This window comes from Myotis nattereri (genome assembly GCF_964212035.1).
Source record: "Myotis nattereri genome assembly, chromosome: 6".
Taxonomy (NCBI): Eukaryota; Metazoa; Chordata; class Mammalia; order Chiroptera; family Vespertilionidae; genus Myotis; species Myotis nattereri.
Genome location: NC_138081.1, coordinates 53,581,637 through 53,605,796, shown reverse-complemented (window position 1 = coordinate 53,605,796; position 24,160 = coordinate 53,581,637). Strand labels below are relative to the sequence as shown.

Genomic DNA, 24,160 nt, shown 5'->3' with positions numbered 1-24,160 from the left:
AATGCCATGTCAGGCGAAAAGGCAGGGCTCAGGAAACTAGCAATGAATGAAGCCTGAACTGAGGAGGGAGATTTTTCCACTACAGTGCAAGAAGAGCTTCATTTCACTTAAGGTCTCAGTTGCTCTCTGATGCAACAAAGAAATGTCTCTGAATTGTTTATAGGCAAGCCCAGGCTTATTCTGGTTCCACTGGTCTTGAAACTGCATAAGTACCACTTAACAATCCATTCTTCTCTTATGCAATTTCAGAAAATATTTTTATCAGGAGAAAAACACATAAGCCTTTGACTTGGGGATTTGGGAAGTCATAGGGAGGTCCCGAGGATTCTCCCCTGCGAACCCCCGAGTAAAGCTAAGCTGGCTAAGGCCTCCAAGCTTCACGGGCTGGTTCTTCAGTTCCTCGTCCACCAAGGAGCGTGACTTCTGAGCCTTCGAGTCCAATGAGGACCAAACCAAACAAAATATTTCTTATTGTCCCTCAATCCTTTAACTTTTTGTTGTTGTTGTTAATCCTCACCCAAGAATATTTTTTCCATTGATTTTTAGAGTTGAAGGGAGGAGGGAAACGGTGAGGGAGAGAAGGAGAAGGAGAGGTAGAGAGAGAGAAAGAGAGAGGAACATCAAAGTGAGAGAGACACATCGATTGGTAGCTCCCACATGAGCCACGAGTGGGGCCAGGGATCAAACCTGCAACCCAGGCACATGCCCTTGACCAGGAATCGAACCCACGACCTTTAGGTCCGTGGGCCAATGCTCTAATCATTGAGCACACCGGCCAGGACAATCCTTTAACTTTTAATCATTTCGTGCCCTCTCCACACCCAAAGAGCCCCATGCAGAGCACCCTTACCTGCCAGATCTGCTCTTCACTCAGGGAGGTCAGGCGGTCGCTCTTCAGGACCTCCTGAAGCAGACAATAAGGAAGCGTTAGAACGTCTTCCGGGCGGCTCTTCAGGAGTTCAGAGAGATGCTTCACTAAGAAATCGATCACTGCCTTCTCCAACAAAGTGAGGTTAAAGAGGTCAGCAAGTCTGTACAGATCCAAGTAATTAAAGATATTTAATTCCTGGGTGCCAAAAAAAAGGGGGGAAAATATCTTAGAAATCAATCCAAGAAAGAGCAGGCAAGAAATTCAGATTGAGGTCTGCATGATAGGAGTGGGACAAATGGGACTGCACTCCACTGAGAATTTAAAAAAACACACACAAAAAAACAAGCACCCCAAACCTCAATTATAAGGCTCTGAGCAGAGAACTGCTATTTTAGAATTCACCTTTTCTCCTCAATTTGCCCCTCTTAAAATCTATATATTTAAAGACATCTTAACAAAGGGATTGAAAGGGGTTTCTGGTTTCACTAAGATACTTTCCAACGTTTTAGAAACATTTACCAATGAAGACAATTTTCCTACCTTTACCATATTTTACAGCTCCCAGGTGATAAATCTTTCCACTAAAGATGAGGGCAGGTAAAATGGGAGTTGTGAGTAGGACACAAACTATGTGAAAATAGACAAACTCTTCTCTTTTTCCAAAACTTCAAATTACATCTTCGAGTAAAAATAATCCGCCCTGACTTAATGAAATTAAAACACAGATATTTACATGTAAGGTCTCAAGAAATTAAGAACTCTCACAGAAAAGATTCCCACTATAAATAATCCTATATTGAATCCTCCTAAGATTGATGATTTATAATAGTTCTTTGGTTTTTTTTATTAGCCTCAGACAACCAGTGGTAATCATTCCCTCCTTTTCAAAGAGTTTCTGTAGCAATGCTTCATTTTGGGGGGATTTTACTTGTCCCTATAAATTCTCAAATTCATAACCAGGCCTCTCAGATCATGCTCCAGAGAGGCCTGGCTCCGTGGGAAGCTTTGTCTTGTAACTGCAGGAATCAGAGTGGGCACACAGGCTTGTTGATAGAAAACTTACCCATTACAAGGCAAACTGTGTCCTAGTTTGCCCTAAGTTTTAACTTGTGATTATTAACATGTGATCAATATTTTCCAATAAGTTAAGAAATGCAGACTATTAATACACTAGAGGCCCAGTGCACAAAAATTTGTGCACTTGGGAGGGTCCCTCAGCCTGGCTTGTGCCCTCTCTCAGTCTGGGACCCCTCGGGGAATGACCACCTGCTTGCTGGCTTAGGCCCACTCCCCGGAGAATTGGGCCTAAGCTGGCAGTCAGACATCCCTCTGGCAGCCCAGGAGCCCTTGGGGGATGTCCACTTGCCAGCGGGGAGCAGGCCTAGCTGCAGTTGGACATCCTTAGTGCTGCTAAGGAGGCGGGAGAGGCTCCCACCACCACCGCTGTACTGGCAGCCATCAGCCTGGCTTGTGGCTGAGCAGAGCTCCCCCCGTGGGAGCACACTGACCACCAGGGGGCAGTTCCTGCATTGAGCGTCTGCTCCCTGGTGGTCAGTGTGTGTCATAGTGACCAGTGATTCCTAGTCTCTCTGCTGTCAGGGTCAATTTGCACATTACCCTTTTATTATATAGGATAGAGGCCTGGTGCATGGGTGGGGGCCGGCTGGTTTGCCCTGAAGGGTGTCCCGGATCAGGGTGGGGGTCCCACTTGGGTGCCTGGCCAGCCTGCGTGAGGGGCTGAGGGCCGTTTTCAGGCTGGCCACACCTTCTTCAGGGTGGAGGGTCCTGCTGAGGTCCCTGGACAGTCTGGGTGAGGGGCTGATGGCTGTTTGCAGGCTGGCCACAGCCTCTTCAGGGTAGGGGTCCCTGCTGGGGTGCCTGGCCAGCCTGGGTGAGGGGCTGATGGCTGTTTGCAGGCTGGCCAAGCCCCCCAGCAGGGACCCTCACCCCATGAGGGTGTGGCCATCCTGAGTGAGGGGCTGATGACTGTTTGCAGGCTGGCCACAGCCTCCAGCCACCCAAGCTCCCAGTAGAGGCTGGCTGGAAGCAGGTATCTGGGACTTATTTAGCTCCTATAATTGAAACTTTGTTGCCTTTGCGGAGGCCACAGCGGGCCAGAGCAGGCGGGAAGCTTGGGTTCCTCCATCACCAGGGCAACCAAGCCTCCTGCTTGCTCCAGCTCCATGGCTGCCAGCTGCCATCTTGGTTGGGTTAATTTGCATATAGTCACTCTGATTGGCTGGTGGGCGTGGCTTGGGTGTAGTGAAGGTATGGTCAATTATCATCTTTGTCTTTTATTAGTGTAGATCAGATAGCTATTTTACTACACTGACCTATTTAGTAATTTTCAACATACTTTTCCACTTTTCCAGTTGTCTAAAAGTATTAAGAACTCTTTCTAAATATTTTATTCTATTTTAATGTATTTGTTTCTTTAATATTTGAAGGAATATGTTCTAAATCTGTGCTGCCCAACACAGTAGCCACTGGCCACATGTGGCTACTGAGCACTTAAAATGTGGCTACTCTGATTTGAGATGTGCTGTGTTAAACATAAACCAAATGCAGGAAGGAAAATAGAATGTAAAATATCTCATTAATAATCTTTATATTGGTTATATGTTGAAATAATATTATTCTGGATATAGTGAGTTAAAGATGTCATCATAATTAATTTCACCTGTTTCTTTTTACATTTTTTAACTCAGCTGCTAGAAAATTTAAAATTACTTATGTGGCTCCCATCACTCTTCTATTAGACAATGCTACTCTAAATGATAAAATGCATAATAAAGATATTGTAAAAACAACTCTCCAAGTAAAAGCTGCATCATCACCATGGCTACCTAATTTTTTTTTTTTACTTTAGATTCTGTATCTTTTGGTGGGAGATGACACTATAATTATATTCCTAATACGAGTCAAGCTTGATGTCAGGAATCAGCCATAAGAGACCAGTGCTTAATAGCTGTTTGCCAACACAACTGAAAAGGAATAAATGCTTCTTTACAATAAAGGTTACCTCAGATGGCCACCAAAATCGACTGCATCTCAAATACCCAACTGCCTGCTCCCAGCTATTCAATAAAAACATCCTGGCTTCTCGTTCAGTAGATTTTATCAAAGAAATACTGATGATTTTTACTTCAGCACCATTTCTTTCGAGTAATGTTTAAACTCATTCTCCAAATCTTATTTTTTAGGATTGGTAAATTCTATTCTGTGGGGGAAGTAGGCGTAACCCCTGTATAAAGCTTCTGTAGCAAACTTGAGTACTATCTTCTCTGGATGAAGAAGTTATTTCTGGTCAGTATATCTATGAAGCAAGTTTAACTGCTGCAGGACCCTGCATATGATTTCAGCGTCCCTGTAGATTACTCTGGAATGTGATGGGTGGTGGGTGGGTTCGGTATCAGTGCCCTTCAGGTCCCCAGGCACATAGCCAAGACACGGCTCAAGGTCCTGAGGCAGCGCCTGGCAGCACCACACGGAGAGAGGGCACGTGCAGAGGCAGAAACAGCCAAGCTCTGCAAAGTAAGAGCGGAGAACACGCACAGCTCAGGAACAGGGTTTTCCCACTGGTTCCACAAAAAGGGTGCATGCAACTGAGTTTGAGACGGGAGTGTGTATTAGCAACCAAATATCCTTTCTTAAGCATCTTTATATAGAGAAGCTGGGTTTCTTCCCATTAGACGCCTGCACTTAAAAGCAGCCCAATTCAAAACTCTGGAGAGCCAGAGAACTAATTTAACTTAATTGGGGATATAAAAATCGATTAAAAAACCGAAAGCTCTTCCTCTAAAATTAGGAACAAAACAAGGAGCCCCAGTCTCACCACTCTCATTCAACATAATTCTGGAAGTCCTAGCCAGAGCAGTCAGTCAAGAGAAAGAAATAAAAGGCATCCAAATTGGGAAGGAAGAAGTAAAAGTGTCACTTTTTGCAGATGACATAGTTCTTTATATAGAAAAGCCTAAAAACGCCACGAAAATACTATTATTAACAATAAGCAAGTACAGTAAAGTTGCAGGATCCAAAATCAATGTACAAAAATCTACTACTTTCCTATAAACTAACAAGGAAACTTCAGAAAAAGAAATGAAAAAACAAAACAAAGCAAAAAGCAATTCTTTTTGCAATTGCAACCAAAAGAATAAAATACCTAGGAATAAAGTTAACAAAGGATGTGAAGGTCATATATATTGAAAATTATAAAGCATTATTAAAAGAGACTGAAAAAGACACGATAAAATTGAAAGATATGTTGTGTTCATGGATTGGAAGAATTAACACCATTAAAATGGCGATATTACCCAAGCAATATACAGATTTAATATAATCCCCATCAAAATCTCAATGTCACTTAAAAAGAATAAAACAAAAATCATCAGATGTGACTAGAACCACAAAAGACCCCAATAGCCAAAGCAATCCTGAGAAAAAAGAATGAAGCTGGAGGTATCACACCGCCTGCCTTCACGTTATACTACAGAGCAACAATAATCAAAACAGCATGGTATTGGCAGAAAAACAGACACACAGACTAATGGAACATAATTGAGAACTCAGAAATAAAACCACATGTATATAAGCAAGTAGTTTTTGACACAGGAGCCAAAAATACACAATTGGAGAAATGAAAGCCTCTTAATAAATGGTGCTGGGAAAATTGAAACGCCACATGCAAAAAAATGAAACTAGACTACAGTTTGTCCCCATGTTCAAAAATTAATTCAAAATGGATCAAAGACCAAAATATAAGATCTGAAACAATAAGTTACATAGAAGAAAACACAAGTAACAAGATTATGGGCTTTGGTCTTGGAGAATATTTTATGAATTTGACCATAAAGGCAAAGGAAGTAAAAATGAGAATAAATAAATGAAACTACATAAAACTAAAAGCTTCTGTACAGCAAAGGAAACCCACAACAACAACAAAAGACAACCAACCAAATGGGAGATGATATTTGCAAACAACAGCTCCAAAAAGGGGCTGATATCCAAAATATATAAAGAACTCATACAACTCAACACCAAATAAACAATCCAATTTTTTTAAAAAAAATGGTTCTTCTTTTCTGCTGTTGCATTTGACAGTAATTATTTAATGCTTGTTTCCACAGTCCTGAAATGTTTTTATTTCCAAAGAGTATAATTTTATATAATGCTCGAATCCAATCTAATACAGCGCTGCACATTGGTAGAGAACTAAGAAGGCTACGTGGACAAGTGTCAGTGGCTAAATAAACAGCAAAAGAACCAAACTGACACATGTTCATGTGCAAGAGAATCATCAATCACAAGTCTGCTCCCTATCTTTACCTTTTTATTCTCCTCTCTTCTGCTCAAAAACATGATTTCCCCAAATCTCCAGCACTTTCTATACATGTCAAAGGTTTTTATTCCCTTTCCGTGCATACGTAGCACTTCAGTAGTTAAACCGTATAAAGTGGGAGGTTGAGAGAAAAAAGAAACCACCCTCACTGAGATGATGAAGCCACCGCAGACATTCCTCCTACTGGGGCAGACGGGCTTTGCAAGCTTTAAGCAAAATCATCACTCCTTGTCCTGCCTCCAGTATCAAACTATCAACCCTCAATTTTTACCAAAAAAAACGGTCACATGGATCACCTGTTTAAAACCCATTATTCGATTCCCATTTGCTTATGGTTAAAAGTCTAAACCAGGGGTGGGCAAACTTTTTGACTCGAGGGCCACAATGGGTTCTTAAACTGGACCGAGGGCCGGAACAAAAGCATGGATGGAGTGTTTGTGTGAACTAATATAAATTCAAAGTAAACATCATTACATAAAAGGGTACGGTCTTTTTTTTTTTTTTTTTAGTTTTATTCATTTCAAACGGGCCGGATCCAGCCCACGGGCCGTAGTTTGCCCACGGCTGGTCTAAACTCAGTATCAGTGCATAGCCTTTCATGGCCTGGATCCTGCCGACCTTCTTACCCTGCAGGGTGACAATCCCACACTCTGGCTTGGCTTCAACCCTACAATGGCCTACACAGTCACATCATGCACCAGGACCACACCAAGCATTGGCAATAAAATGACAAGGAAAAACAGACAAGTTCTAGGCCTTGTGGAGTGTAGAGTCTATTGGAAACGTGTGTCATTAATCAAAACATACTACAAATAAATGGGAACTGAGGTTACCGTAGGGCTATGAATGCTCGCATGGGTGAGTTGACCTATAGTAAAAAGTTAGTAAAGGCTTCTCTGAAAACTACATGGAGCTGATAGCTGAAGGCAATGTTAACTTGGCAAAGGGTGGGGTGAGAGTTTATTAACTTTATTTCTGTAATTTCTGCATTCTGGATGCTCTGGCATTAGGGGCCTCACTGACCAAGAAGAGACTGTCCTTTCCAGGGCCAGCCAATTAAAAATTGTTAGAGATAGCAAATGACTTGCTTATGCACATCAACCAATCCAGAGCCCATACTCTGAACCACCGCCGGTCTCTAGCTCCTACACTCTAGGAGGTAATTCTTCTTTGTCCTAATCATCCCAGGTCCAAGTACTAGACAACTAGACACTGCCTGCTCAAACTATTCAAACTAGACAACTATAGGCCTGATTACCTGCCTTGTCTTGCCTTTCCCACAGAAGCCACAATAAAGGCTCTGGCCCGAGCTTTCTCCTCGCTCCTTCTACCTCCTGACCAGCCCAGGTGCTTCCCCTGCACCTCTTGGGAACTGTGAGTATCAACGCATCTTCTTAATGGCAGCTGTCTTCCCGATCTGTTGCCTTCACCATACCTGAATAATAATAAAACCCACATTTTAAAACAGGGTGGTACTGGGATTGCAGGGAGAATGTTCCCAACAGAGGAAGCAGTATATGCACAGCTCCTGTGGATGAGGAATCATGTTTCCCTCATTCTGGCTGACCATCCTATCTAAATGAGCGCACCCCCCTTCCTCTCCAGGTCATCCTCTAGCACATTACTCCCTTTTATTTGCTTTTACCAGTCACCACCATCCACAATTATCTTCTGCATTTACTTGCTGACTTATTTATAATGTGTTTATCCTCTAGCCCCCAAAAATGATGTTCTATGGGAGGAAAGACCAGTCTGTTTTATTCACTGTTGTAGTCTTAGTGCCGAAAACAATGCCAGGCACATGGTAGGAGCTCAAGCCATACTTGCTGAATGAGTGAACGTTTCACCTTTTCAGCCCCCTTGGTTCAGGTCACACTGACCATGTTCTCCTTTGTGCCTCCAGCCTGCCCTCTGCAGATTTCTATCTCAGCACTTGTCCCTGTCAGCACCTTTTGAGTTTAGATCTGTCCCCCTCCACTAATTCTAAGCTCCTTGGTGCCAAGGACTATAATGGACCCTGGTATCTAGCAGAGAGCAGTTGCTCTCTACAGATGAGTTTAATGAAAGAATGGCCAGGAGCTTTTAAAAAATATCCTCACCGGGGCAATTTTTCATTGATTGTTTTTAGAGAGTGGAAGGGAGGGAGGGGCAAGAGAGAAAGAAGGGAAGAAAGAGAAAGAGAGAAAGAGAGAGAGAGAGGGAGGGAGGGAGGGAGAGAGAGAGAGAGAGATGAGAGAGACACATTGACCAGTTGCCTCAGTTGCCTCTTGCATGTGCCCCAACTGGGCTGGAGAGCAAACTTGCAACCCAGGTACATGTCCTTGAGCAGGAATCAAACCTGCAACCTTTCGGTGCATGGGCCGACATTCTACCCACTGAGCACACTAGCCAGGGTGACCATGAGCTTTTCCTGTTATTTATAACTAAGCAAAACCAGAACAGACCATGTGTTTCCAACACGGCTATCCAATTATTAACGTCATCCAAATCAGGCCATTTTTCATACCTCATTGGCCTCCCTTGCTTCTCCATTTCCGTCTGGCCTTCATACATGTACACAAAAAGGCAAAGCCAGTGGCCATTCAGTTTTCCAAGTGGCAAAATCAGTAATAGTGACCCAAGTTGAAAGTGTTAACAGACAATTGCAATGTAACAGCTCTACTGTGAAAAAAAAAAAAATTAATCTATCCAAGTTTTTTTTTAAGTCCAAGGGAGAATTATTTTCTTTATCAATTGGCTATTCAGATCAAAGTACCTTTTCAAATGATACTTTGTTCTAATTATGAGATTGTCTCTGTTCTCTCACATTCTGTGACTTGAAAAGCCAAGTACAAAGGTAGAGGCAATAGTTTTGAATGAAAATTATAGTTAAGCAATAAGGAACCCTCTTGAGTAAAAGGAAAACATATATTTTTTTCTAAAAATATTTCATTTCTTTCACATTCTCACTTGAAATTTACTTTCTACTCAGAATTATAGTATATGCATTGTTGTTCTTTGGGGAATCTTTCTAAATAGTACCTATTTTCCTTTGGTTTGGGGCTATTTGGATTCTCTCTTCCCTTCTATTTGTTTCTTATAGTGTGAATGACAAGTTAAATAACAGAAGAAGAGCCATAAAATATGTCCCCAAATACACTACTAGCTTTTGAATAAAGACCAGTTTTCCATGTGCATTAATTCTTACCTTTATATGTTTCCTAAATTCAATCTTTCTGTGTGATCAATTCCCCTAATTAAATCATTAAAATAGTTATTCCCCAGATTAACTACAGAATACGGTAGGGAAAAGAATGTAGATATTGCCTTCTTTGGGGTTATATTCAAATGTAATTACATTTGTGAGACAAATTATCAGATGGTGAGAACAAGAGTAGGAGGCAGTGGGGCACTTAGGGGCTGTGGGTAAACCCCGTGGCCCTTACGTCACTCTTCCCATACCAGGGGAGGCAGCAAGAGAATGACAAGTGTGGGCTTTGTATGTCCCTTGGTAGGGTTCTCAGACTGTGACTTGTGTTCAAGATCTCTCAAGGTCAAAATAAAAGTAATACCATTTTGATTTCCTGAATTTTCCCACTATAAGAGGACCAAATGAATCAGGATTCCAGATTTTTCTGGCTAATAATATTCAACAGATGTGACTATTTTAACAGTGCTGTGTTTCACCATTGTAATTATGATCTTTCATTTCCAATGATTGATGCCCTTCACTTATACTGCCCTTCCAAGATGTCACCATAGGTACCACATGTCAATAGTTTACTGCAGATAAACATGGACAGCAACGAAGTGACAACAAATAAATACCTATCAACAAGTGAACCTAAAAATTAAGTCAGAATAAACTGGTGAATATAATAGAAGCAGGGGCATAGAAAGGGAGTGGACTGACAATTCTTGGGGAAGAGGGTGTGGGGGAAGCGGGAAAAGATTGGACAAAAATCTTACACCTATGGATGAGGACAGTGGCAGGGGGTAAGGGCACGGGGTGGGGTGGGAACCAGGTGGAGGGGAGCTATGGGGGAAAAAAGAGGAACAACTGTAATAATCTGAACAATAAAGATTTATTAATTAAAAAAAAAACATGGTCAGGAGACAGTGGTACTATCCCCAACATGAAGGGTACCCATAAAACTTGAACTTCTATTATAAAATGGTGACACTACATCACATTTTGAAAACTCCTCTAAATGAAAACTCACCCTTGCTTGGGAAGTAAAGAAATTTTAAAAAAAACCAACACGCAACATTCCAGAGTCTATTCCAAATAACTTTATACATCCCCTCTGTGTATAAAACCAGTATAGTTTCATTTTTAAAGCAATGTTAACTAAAAGCTAAATAAAAACATATTATCGACTGCTTTTAGGAACCAAGTACCAAGTCGGGCTTAGTAAATATAAAGCCCTCTGTCACTGACTGAATCCTAACGCTTCCCACTTCAAGTGTCCTGTCACACCCCCCGTCACTGTCACTAATCTGCTCATGCATATATCTCCTAAGTAACAATGTTCCCAGTAAACTCGAGAAAACTGGTTTTATATCTGATGCTGTTTGTATCCTTTTTGTACAATGCCAATCATAACCCCTTTATCATAGATCGTAATTGAGAACAATTTGTTGGATAATGAATTTTAAAAAGCAACACTTTTTAAAGTTTTTAAAACAAAGCACATCCATGACTTCAAATGGAATGAGGAAATGACACGGGTATAGGTATGGCTTTACAACTGGACAAAAGGAACTGATCTTCCGTGATTAGCTGAGAAAGGTGCTCTCAAATAGTTGATATGAGCTTGCGAGATTCTTTCTCTCTTTTTCTTTTAAATATATTTTTATTGATTTCAGAGAGGAAGGGAGAGGGAGAGAGAAAAACATCAATGATGAGGGAGAGAGATTCTCTCTTGATGCTACTTCATGCCAGGGTCCTCACAGGATTGGCAGGTGTGGTGGAAGGGCCACGCGAGGGGGCAGGTGCATCAGGCCTAGTAGCTTCCACAGTGACTTCCAGCTCTCCTGACTTTTTACGTTGGGGTTTTTTGTGGGTTTTTTTTCTCCCCAGAATGTTGAAAAGAACCTTACTTCATTTGGCACTCAAGGATAAGCAGAGATACATAAATGTCCATGTTGTTTGCCAAGTGAAATTAATTGAATGCTCATGGTTTTTCTTTAGACCGTAAGGAGAACCCTAAGAATCCCGGTCACAAATGGTTATTGTTTGTGAAGCATTTAAAGACTGTTTGATTCAACAGACTTTAAAGAGCCTGTAAAAAAAGAGAGATCGTACATTATAAACGCTCTTCTCCTCCTGGTGGGGGACTCCCAAGATCAGATTCCACTTCCTAAGAAAGCCGGGCCACTCCAGCTGAAAGAATCAGGCCCTCTCCTGGCTTCTATTTACAGGAGCCACTGGTATCTTTTATTTCACCCTTTTCATTTAACCCCTGGCAAGTGGTTTCAGACGTTTCTCCCCGGCTGTGCACTGTCTCTGCACTTCTTTTGATCTTCCTCTGTCTTCACAAAGTGGCTGCTTAATCAGTTTTGATTGATTAAATGTGGGTAGGTAAGGAAAAATAACAGACATTTAAAAATTCATTTTGTTTTGCTTTTATTTCTTAGTATACAATTAAACATAGATTCTCTTGCTCCTCTAAAAATATTTGAATATTTTGAAGTATTTTTAAGTGTTTTAAAACTTAATTTGTTAAGTAGTAAATACATTTATTAAATATTTTAATATTTAACGAATTAAAATATTTAAAAGTACATGCCTGATTTTCTCTGGTGAGGATTTTTATTTTTTGTAAAAGAAGATATGCCCTCGCCCTGGCCGGTTTGGCTCAGTGGATAGAGTGTCGGCCTGTGGACTCAAGGGTCCCAGATTTGATTCCAGTCAAGGGCATTTACCTTGGTTGTGGGCACATACCCAGCAGGGAATGTGCAGGAGGCAGCTGATCAATGTTTCTCTCTCATCGATGTTTCTAACTCTCTATCCCTCTCTCTTCCTCTCTGTAAAAAATCAATAAAATCAATAAAATACATTTTAAAAAAAAAGAAGATATGCCCAGCCAGCATGGCTCAGTGTTTGAGTGACAACCTATGAACCAGAAAGTCACAGTTCGATTCGATCCCCAGTGTGGGGCATGTAGGAGGCAGCCAATCAATGATTCTCTCTCATCATTGATGTTTCTATCTCTCTCTCCTTCTCCCTTCCTCTCTGAAATCAATAAAAACATATTAAAAATAAAATAATAAAAAGATATACAGATGGCATATAAGCATATGAAAAGATGTTCAACACCGGATGTCATTAAGAAAAAATAAAAGTACATGCCTGGAATGTTAGCCACACTGGAGAAAACTACAGAAGTCAAAAGGGTAGGGGGAGGAGTTTAGTGCCTAAACTTTTCACAATCATATGCTATGTTCAGGCTACCATTCAATATCAGGTATATCGCGATTTTATTCTTTATTTTTAAAATTCTTTATTGTTGAAAGTATTACATATGTCTCCTTCTCCACACGCCCCCCCCATTGACCTTTCCCCATCTGCTCCTGCCTCCCAGCACAGGCCCCCACCCTCCCTATTGTCTGTGTCCATTGGTTATGCTTATATGATTCATACAAGTCTTTTGGTTGATCTCTTACCACCCCACCCCACCCCTGCCCAACACACACACACTCTTCCCGCCTTCCCTCTGAGGTTTGACGATTGGTTCGATGCCTCTTTGTCTCTGGATCTATTTTTGTTCATTAGTTTATGTTGTTACTTATATTCCAAAAATGAGTGAGATCATGTGATACTTATCTTTCTCCAACTGGCTTATTTCACTTAGCATGATGCTCTCCAGTTCCATCCATGCTGTTGCAAATGGTAAGAGTTCTTTCTTTTTTACAGCAGCATACTCTTCCATTGTGTAGATGTACCACTGTTTTTTAATCCACTCATCTGCTGATGGGCACTTAGGCTGTTTCCAAATCTTAGCTATAGTAAATTGTGCTGCTATGAACATAGGGGGGCATATATCCTTTCTGATTGGTGTTTCTGATTTCTTGGGATATATTCCTACAAGTTGGATTATTGGGTTAAATGGAAGTCATTTTATTTTTTATGGCTCAGAAAAATTATAAGTGCAACTGGTTGGGCAAATTTACTTGGGTTTGTAATTTTATATTTTCCCTCTCTTTTCACTAGGTCATAAGTTGTGGGACAAGAACCTAGCTGATCTTTTAGTCTGAAGGTGGGAAAGCATGTAATTTGAAGCTGACCATTTGCATAGCCTCAATAAACAGTTAACCTCTGAGTCTAATGGTCTCATCTAAAAAAAAATGGGAATAGTGATCTGTGGCAAGGATTCCCAAAAATATATGTAAAGTGCCTTTCAGGTAGTGACGGTCAACATACAGTTGCTATCATTATTATTATTCCCTTTTAAAACTGCTACCAACAGTGCTTAAACTATAGCTTTGCATTTCTATAAATGCTATTCACTGATTGGGTGAAGGAAAAACGCAGAACATGTCGAATATGGATTTTTTTTCTGCAAATATCAGCAAAAATCATAATTGTCATGTAAAATCATTCATTCTTTTGTGCTTATAAAAGATTTCACCAAAGATAAACCAGGAGAACAGATGAGACCCTATATGGACCATCCCAAGTATGCATCACTGTGATACACTCTGGTTCCCAGGCTCTATATTACTCATGGCAGAAAAGGCACATGGAGAAATCTAAGGATGGAGGAGCTGCACTGCTTTATGACCTTATTTGAAAGATAAACTCCTTGGAGAAATACAATTTATTCAGATTATCAAGACCCTGCTGTGCAAATCTACAGTCTGGGAGCATGCTATGGAGATCAAAAAATATTTACTTTATTCTGTTGGGTATAAAAGCTTTTAATGAATGCATAATTAAGGCAAAAAAAAGTGTATACAGCTTTAGAAATTCCACTGCTGAGCCAAGCTATTAATATCCAAGGCACCGTACCCAGTTGTGATTCCACCTGTTTCCAATTTGGATTACAACCTGGTTATAAATCAAGGTATTACGTGACTACACAACCTGGTGCAGCAGGAAAGGATTGCACTCCAGGACTAGAGGAGACAGCATACAGGGCTTTGTTGTGGCTGTGGAGTGAAGGGCTGGCCCTTTGGAACAGGTTGCAATGAATAAATAAGACACAAACCTTTTGACAGACTTGGGATGAATCATGTAGGGGGAAAAATAATCACACATATATACATAAAGGGATCTGTGGGTTCTGTCCATAATATCTTATATTAGAGTTCATAGGATAAAGTCCAATTCTTATAGAAGAAAAAATGAGCAATACATTGACAATGCAGGCCAGATTACTTGTGATGTGATAACATAAGGTAAAACCTGATATTTTATTTAGAGATATGTAGGTATATTTGTATATAAACATATCAGGACAACTATGAATATGAAACTGTATATTCATATTTTGACATAGATATGCACATGATACAATTTGATTAAACTAAAACAAAATATTAGCAGCAATTCAAAATATAAAAGAAAAACTCAGCATGCTCTAATTCTGGGAATCTTTGAAGGCCTATTTAAATATATCTGTGCTGTATAAGAGAGGAATTCCACAATTAGGTTACTAGTACATTTTCATAATCAATTGTATGCATAATATCCCAGGCTCATGAATAATTTTATATTGTTCCTGGGGAAAGTCTGTAGTAAGCTGAAAATCCAGGAGGAAGGGAGCACAGAGACACAGCCATCGCCAACAACTAATAATTCCAGCCACAGTCACCATGTACTGCAAAACGCTATTGCAAAGTTTACTAACGCTGCCTCAGCACATCAGGTAATTACTACTAAATTATGGATGAGCTAGAGGAAATTAATGTACACTTTTCTTTCTTTAATTGAAAATAGTTTACCTGTGCAACTAGGGCTTTACAACGAAAACTTCAATAACTACAAGCTTTGTTTTGAACTATGAGAGGCAAAAATCAGGTAAAAATTTTTAAAAATAATAGTGGAATATAGAAGTAATTATGATATCTTCCCTTAGCTCTGGTATGCAAAGTCAGAGTGCTGAAAATTAGACCAATTCTCCAGACTTTGAACAATCTTCCAGTTAACCATACAAACTATTTGTCTTAATCAATTATTATACATAAGAATGGGGATTAGAAGAGTTATTTTTGTGTGTGTGTGTTTGTTTTAAATCCATATTGTTTGGGCTTTTTTATATTTTCAATGTTATGATGGATACATAACATCGACACTTTTATAAGTATAAACTAAGGTCAGTTCAAATATATCTAAATATGACACCTTCAAAATCTAAGTATCAATGATTTAATGGCAGGTAATTGATGTGAAGCAGTGTGGCACCAGTGTCTAGAGTGGTGAATCTCAATCTGTGGTCCCCAGCTCAGTAACATCAGCATCATGGGAACTGGTTAGAATGCAAATTCCCAGGCCCCTCCCCAGACCTCCTAAATAAGAAACTCTAGGGTGAGCCAGCAGCCTGTTTTAACTAGCCATTCAAGTGATGCCATGCAGTCAAGTTTAAGAACAATTAACATGGAATATATATATACATATATATATACATATACACATATATACATATATATATACATACACACACACACACACACACACATATATATATATATATATATATATATATATAGAGAGAGAGAGAGAGAGAGAGAGAGAGAGAGAGACAGAGAGACAGAGAGACAGAGAGACAGAGAGACAGAGAGAGAAAGGAATGGTTCTAACCTACAGAAACATATTTTTGTAGCAAGACTAATTATTTGACACCAGCTCCTCATCCTACCCTCTGAAGTGGCAAGCATTACACTGAATGTAGGGAGCAGAGGCCAGGGTACCTTGAGCACATGCCCCTCATTGTGTAGCAGGGAAAAGGTCTGCAGCCAGCTCTAAAGGATATTTGTAGATAGAGAGTGAGAGAGTGGGTGGAAGAGAAGTCAGGGAAAGAAAGACAGCTGGTGGGAGGTATGCATGCAATGGCAGTCTCCTCATAAGAAATAACATATGTTTATTCATATAAACAAAAGCACTGCTTTATTTCCTCTGATCAGGGAGTTTAGGACACCATGCAACCATATCACAAAGTGTTCCTATCAGCGGAAGCTCTCGTGGCACATGTAGAAGGAACCCAAGCAACATGGGTTTCTAAGCAACTACTATGCAGTAGAGCTAGAAATGAAAGATTTTTCCAGTTGTTTCTTGGATTCTGTGTATGAGGATGGGGCAAAATGTTTTATTTGTAGGAAGGGCAGGGGAAATAATAAAGCAAAATTTCCTATTTATAAAGCATCAATAACATGCAATGTGTTGCTTTTAAAAGCATTGATTTTATTATTTATTAAGATATAATTTTATCAGGATGTTTTCACATTTCAGAGGCAGGGGAGAAAGTGATGGTTCATTTATTTTTGACTCTTTTTGAAATAATATATGCACTCCTACAAAAATCAAAGAGAAGTGGCCAAGAGAAAATACACCTTTTACAGAATGGTGATCGCTTCCAAAATTTTCAGGAACAGACTTATCATGTTTTTGATTGAAAGCAGGTAATAAAATTGCTGACATTCCAGGAATGAGAGAAAATGGGGGCAAGGGGAGTGGGTAGGAAGATAACCAGAATTAACAGGGGAATTCACAAATGAAGCATTCCATTCTATGGGCTCAGGGCACCTACTGCATGTAGGATACCAAGCTGTAAGATACTTTACATGTACACCATACTATCTCATTGACTCCTTCAATACCCCTAAGAGGTAGATTGTATATTGGATACCATATCTGAATTTTACAGATGAGGAGTGGAGGCAAAAAGATTAAGTAACTCACCCAAGGTCACATAACTCTGGGACATGACCTTATATCAATCAGGGAGAGACAGATAAGTATATCAATACAAATAATGTGGTGAGATGAGCACCCCAGAAGACTGCCCATCATTAATGAAAAGGAGGGGAATTGAACTTCAATGAGGTGGACTGACCAGGCAACTCTGCAAAGGGAGATGAGCAAAGTACCTGAGGGTCAAATAGGAAGTCATCAGATGACAAAGCGAGGGAAGACTAACCCACGAAGAAGGAGGCTTCATACAAAGAAGTTTCGGTACAGGGAAATCCATGAAGCTCACAATCACTGTGGCACAGCATGTGGGTAGTAAACTGTTTTTAAAAAAGGCTAAAGAGCTAGGAACTTTCATAATAAAGATGGGACCTGTGTGCCAAATTAAGAGGGATAACCCTTATCCTGAAGGTAATGGTGAGCCACTGACAAATCAATGACTTAAAGCAAGAGCATGACATGATCAGTTTGTTATTTTTTTAAAAATCAATGAACAGATTTTTTTCATGGATTTTAAAAAAACTTTAAAAAAATCAATCAAAAACATTTTTGAGAGGGTACTAGAGTAGGGCAAGAGTGAACGCAGGCTCATTGGTTAGCAGGAAGTTTCTCTAGTCCAGGAAGTAATTGACAACAGGCAGGAGCACAGCTGAGCTATTGCAAGAATAGCGCAGGAAGAAGAACCTATACCTGAGTGATGTCAGTGATAATTAAGAGAAAGAGAGGAAGGCATATTTGAGAGCTACTTAGGAGCCTCAACCAACAAAATTTAGTGGGATCACAGAGCAGTGTGAAATACGCCAACGTTACACCGGTTTGGGTTACTATAAAGATGGTTCCTTAACAAAAATAAGGAGGATTAGGTTCATGAGACAGAGTGCAGATGGATTTGAAGTGCGTGTGAAATGTCAAGCTGAGATGTTGGCTGGTTGTAGAGGTCTGGAGCTCAGGAGAGGGGACTGGGATAAGTAACTCTCCACACATGGATAAAAGAGAGCGAGAAGAGAACCTGTACACAGCCACCATGACCACAGGGATGTGCAAGGAGCTGATGAAAGAGGAGCTAATAAAGGAACTAAAAAGAAGTAGGACAAGCTAATAAAGGAACTAAAGAGAAGTAGGAGGAGAACAGGAGAGTCTTGAGAAAAGAGAGGCGTAGGAAAGAGTGGAGCTACCAGTGTCAACATGCAGTGGAGTGGTCACATTCAGGCCCACTGCGTTTGACATTTAGAAAGCACGGTGACCTTTGTTAGAATGGCTTTTCAGGAGTAATGAAGGCGGAGAACTGGGTTCAATAGAATTGAAGAGTGAATAGAAAGTAAGGAAGTGAACACACCGATCACAGGTTGGTAGTGAATGGAGGGAGAGGGTTGCAGTAATGAAATAATAAGAAAAGTTTCTCTCATCTTATTGCTCCTATTTGTAAACTGAAGAAAAGGTGCCAGTGGAGGGAGGGGACACTGAAACCATAGGACATACAGAAGGTGCCCGATGGAGTAAGGAGCACAAAGTTGGTTGAGCCTTTGAGAAAACAGCAGACATTTAACTGTGGGTAGAAATGTTTGTGGGTAGAGGGTGGGTGGGGAGATAAATATCTCAAATGAAACAAATTGTCTTACAATGACCTTAATTTCCAAGTTTTAATAATGGAATTAAGTGAGCTTGATATCTGCTTGCTTTGTTTATTGATTCTGAACTCTAGCATTAATAAACCTTAGAAACATTTTATTTTTGAGAAAAATATTCTGAGAGTAATTTTAAAATTTCCCAGCCAGCTTAGAATAGAAATGACTAATATTTAAAATCTCCTTCAAGATAATATCTCTTAAGCATCGATCAGACCGTCAAACCTCAGAGGGAAGGTAGGGGAGGGTGGGGGTAACGGGGAGAGATCAACCAAAGGACTTACATGTATGCATATAAGCCTAACCAATGGACACAGACACAGGGGTGAGGGCATGAGTGTGAGAGGGGGGGCAAATGGGGAAAAGGACACATATGTAATACCTTAATCAATAAAGAAAAAAAATTAAAAAAGATAATCTCTCTTAAAAGGAAAACACAGTCCACCCTAGATTATCCACATAACAAATTAAAATGCCCGAATGACTTCCCTGGCCAGGCAGCATGTCTCTGGGCTGTCACTTACTCACATCCTTGGTGTGGGCTTAGGGAATAAGAGCCAACATAATGGCATATGAAAAAATTAATTGGGATCTTAAAATGGCTACTAAAGGGTTTTATGATATATTTTTCAGGCAAATATTAATATTAATGATATTTGGCAAATAAGATATTCTGGATTACACATGCCAGATAGCAAACAGTCTTGATTAGAACAAATAATTAGCAGTTGGCTATGATTTAGTAGGGCTGATACATTCCAAACATTTCTAATCATTTTCACTGATTAAATACAATTTTCAAAAGACTAAATAATTTGTAATATATTTCCCAAACTTTGTACTGTAACTTTCTCCAAATGTGAGGATCAGCTCTAGTGAACTATGAAACAGCGTTGTATTTCAGATGAGAGGCATATTAAATATATATGATGGAACAATTATTTGTCTTATCTAATGTGAAAAAAATAGTGTTGAAGAAAAATGAGCACAAGTTATAATTTCTCAATCTTGAGGATAAATTATTCCATTCAAAATACCCACTGTATATTATGTATTTCAGAAATACTGTTAATTTAAAAATTAAAGTCATAATAATACATTGTTTGGGAGAGATAACTTCCTATAAGTCATTGTAGCACTACCTAGTTAAAAATGATAATGTAGCCCAGCTGGTGTGGCTCAGTGGTTGAGCATCGACCTATGAACCAGGAGGTCAAGGTTTGATTCCTGGTTAGGGCACGTGCTCGGGTTGCAGGCTCGATCCCCAGTGGGAGGTGTGCAGAAGCAGCCGATGAATGATTCTCTCATCACTGATGTTTTTATCTCTATCTCCCTCTCCCTTCCTCTCTGAAATAAATAAAAATAAATTTTAAAAAATGATAATCTAGTATAACACTGGAAAATACACAAGATCCTCAGTGTCAAATGCATTCTCCATAGAAAGTGTTTCCAATTAAAAAAAAAAAAAAAAAAGAACTGTGCACTGTTGGTGGGGATGTAATTGGTGTAACTACTATGAAAAACAGTATGGAGGTTCTTCAAAAGTTAAAAATAGAACTACCACATGTTCCAACAACTCCACTTCTGGGTATTTATCTGAAGAAAATGAAAACACTAACTCAAAAAGATATATGTACTTGCATGTTCATTGCAGCATTATTTACAATAGCCAAGATATGGAAACAAGCTTAGTGTCCATTCATGTACAGATGGATAAAGAAGTTGTAATATATAAGCGGGGTGGGGGACAGGAGAAATGACTGAACAGTTTTTTGTTTGTTTGTTTTAAATTGGTGGAAAAGAATATAAAGGGATTGTTGGGATGCAGATGTCAGGGCCCCCCTCCGCTAAGACTTTGACTTGCTTGGTTAGGGCACCTTTAAAGCTCCCCAGGTGTATGTAATATGCACCCAAGGCTAGATATGAGTACCCCAGATGAGGGCCTGAGCATTTCTCCTAGCTCTGTGTCACTCACAGACTTGTGGGTATTCTTTAATTCTCCACTGAGCCCATTGATCAGATGTTGAACAAAGTGGAATCAGGAAGTACAACTTTTTTCTCCTCCCAGTTGATGGGGCTAGTTCATTGGTCTGGAACGGGCCCTGGGCATTGTGATCTGTTCATTTATTTCTGGGGGTGAGCTGCAGCCCACCTTCTACTCAATGATAAGTTCCACAAGAGCAGGGACCTCAGTTGTCTTGTTTATCACTGCATCCCACTGCCTAGCACAGCCTGGCATGCAGCATACACTCAGCATGAATATTTGCTGAATGAATCCATTGGGAGCCATTAAAGTATTTAATATGGGGAAATGTCATGGTGAAATATGTATTTTAGATAGATTCTCCATCTGAAGTTTGTGTATAGGATTTAAAGATGGATATAGAAATACCTTTTTTTTTAAATTACAGTATTCGTAGTAAAAGTATCAAAATATTGGAATGGAAGGAATAGATAAGGTTCAAAGTTTTGGAGGTAAAAATCTATAGGAGTCAAAGGCAAGAAACATGATTTTCTGCTTATTTTATGAGCATCTGTTGGTTTTAATTTACCAACAGAATCTTCAAATATCTGATTAAGATACATTTAAAAAAAACTTCAGACTTCTGAATTCTACCTTTGCCCCACTCCCCCTCTTTCCTTTTCTTCTTCTTCATCATGAACTAGATGTTGTTTGGTCCACAGAGTCATAAAATTGGGCCTGCATAGCAGCTCTCCACCATCAAGCTGACGTGGCAAATGCTAGATTAGACTGAAGTAGATTCTGAAAGCACAAATTACATGGGTAAGTGGCTTAGATTCCCATAGCTCCTACTCCGCTACACAGCATCCTCTCTCCTCCTTCCCTTGTGGCCTCAGGACGAGTCTCCGGCTGACTTAGGGAGGAAAAGCTCATGCCTGGTGTACAGATGGGTGTACAATGGGCGTGTGGAGCACTACAGCCCCACACAGGAAGGCTCTGAAGGGTAGTGGCCAAGGTAGTCCTCCCAGCAGGTAGAATTTGAAGCAAAGCATCTGGTTGTTCATTTTTCCCAGATGGAAATATGGCCAGAGATACCTTGAGTCCTGGCTATCAGTTTAGCTATCAGTCAAAGAGCTGGAGGGAGTACAACTGGAAAATTGGTAACAAGAAAGTCTTGGGAAGAAACATATGGATAGACCACTCCAATGGACACAGAGTGTGACTCTATTTGTGTTCCATGGGAATGCTTTCCAAAGGGCAAGTTCATCAGATAGGAACTAGGAAATCAGCCTTGTGATGTGTCAGACAGCCTCTTTCCCCAGCCACCATGGCCTTGCCCCTGGCCTTGCCAAATGGACTCTTGAACAGAAAGAGGTTAGGTGTAGGGTCAGCAACAAGGACTTCCACTCACTAAGGCTGATGTGGCTACAGCCATGAGTAGATGCGTAAACTGCCAACAGCAGAGATCAACACTGAGTCCTCAGTGGCACCAGATCCCAGGGCAACCAGCTGCCCTCTGATGGCAGGCCGAACGCATTTCCATCAGGGGAGAGGTGAAACATCTTCTCTCTGAACAGACACGTTAGAGGTTTGGTATCCCTGCCCACAATGACTTTGCCAAACTCACCATGCGTGAAATTATAAAATATCTTTTTTCACCAACAGGTAGATTGCTTCTGACCAACAAACGAATCTTACAGAAATTAATGTGTGGCATTCGGCTCCTGTCTGTGAAGTTCCCTGGTATTACCATGTTCTCCATTACCCTGAGCTGGAGGCCTGTTATAATGGTAGAATGGCCTTTTCACTACTCAGTATGGCACTAGGAATGTGGGACTATCCTACAGGGCTGGGGTAGTGGCTTCTGGTGTGTACATGCGCTGAATCAGGGACCAGTATAAGGTTCAAAGTTCAGCTCAGGTACAGACCCCAGGAAATCTTTTCTGAGTTGGACCTCCCCAAATGTACACATACTCAGACTAAGTTGGGTTCCCCCATATCACAGTATATCCCTTTGTCATAATCATTAGTATACTTTATTAAAATTATCTGCCTACATATTTTTCTCCCTCTACCCTAAAATTTAAATCTGCCTACATATTTTTCTCCCTCTTCCTGAGGCCCTAAAATTTAAAATGTTCAAGGGCAGAACATGTCTTATCCATCTTTGTATTCCAAAAAGGTAGCACAGTGCCTATCATATATACAAGTCAATAAATATTTGTTAAAATGATCATAAAAAAATGAATTTGATGGGCAAAGCTAATGGAAGACTGACTTATTAACACAGGTGGGGCAAAAGTAGGTTTATAATTGTGAGTATGCAAAACAGAGTTTATTCTTGTACTACTTATTTATTAATTACTAGAGGTCTGGTGCACGAAATTTGTGTGTGGGGGAGGGGGGTCCCTCAGCCCGGCCTGCACCCTCTCCAATCCAGAACCCCTTGGGGGATGTCCAACTACCTCTTCCAAGGGACCGCTGGCTTTTAACCGCTTGCCTGCCTGCCTGCCTGATCACCCCTAACCCCTCTGCCTGCCTGCCTGATCACCCCTAACCACCTCTGCCTGCCTGCCTGATCACCCCTAACCACCTCTGCCTGGCTGATCACCCCTAACCACCTCTGCCCGCCTGCCTAATTGCCCCTAACGCCTCCCCTACCGGCCTGATTGTCCCTAACTGCTCCCCTGCTGGCCTGATCACCCCTAACCGCCTCTGCCTTGCCCCACACCCGGGACCCAGGATTCCCTCCTCTGGCTGGTCACAGGCACCAGGGATCTGGGCTTCCCTCCCTCTGGGGGGCCACAGGCACCCAGGACCTGGGCCAGCTTCATTGGGGCTGGCTGCAGCTGCAGGGGACCGTGGGCGGGCAGCTTCGCCTGGGACGCAGCCACAGGCGCTGGCACCCAGGACCACAGGGTGTGCGGCTTGTCCCTCTCCTGAGCGGAGCCTGGCTGATCCCCATTCCTCTCTCATGAGCTCATTTGTGCCTGGCTGGTTCCCATTCCCCTCTTGCAAGCTCATTTGTGCCTGGCTGGTCCCCATTTCTCTCTCCCCAGTGTTGACTATCTGAGCCATTAGGCGTGATGGAGTGAGGGTGTGACAACCATTTGCATATTAGCTCTTTATTATATAGGATTGTATTATTTTCCATATGAACAACTGTAAACTACTTTTGCGCCACCCTGTAAATTGTCCTCTCATATTGTAAAATTTCGATGTTTTACTGAATGGACATACCATTAATTCTCTTGATACATACTGCTATGGACTGTACTGTGTCCCCCCAAATTCATAATGTTAAAGTCCTAACCCATTATGTAACAGTATTTGGAAATGTGATCTTTGGCAGATAATTAGGCTTAGATGAGGTCATGAGGGTAGGGCCCTCAGGATGAGATTAGTGGTCTTATAAGTTATACCAAAGAACTTGCTGTCTCTCTACCATGTGAGAACATAGCAAGAATCAAGC

General features: G+C 40.8%; 1 protein-coding gene across 2 annotated transcripts in view; it reads right to left on the bottom strand.

Moving 5' to 3' along the window:
- Nucleotides 1-24,160, bottom strand: part of KLHL32 (kelch like family member 32) — a 197,534-nt gene that overhangs the window by 60,483 nt on the left and 112,891 nt on the right. For both annotated transcript variants that reach the window (XM_081093830.1, XM_081093831.1), the window contains one exon: nt 851-1,066. In XM_081093830.1, the coding sequence (XP_080949956.1) occupies nt 851-1,066 (216 nt within the window). The remainder of the gene's footprint in view (nt 1-850; nt 1,067-24,160) is intronic.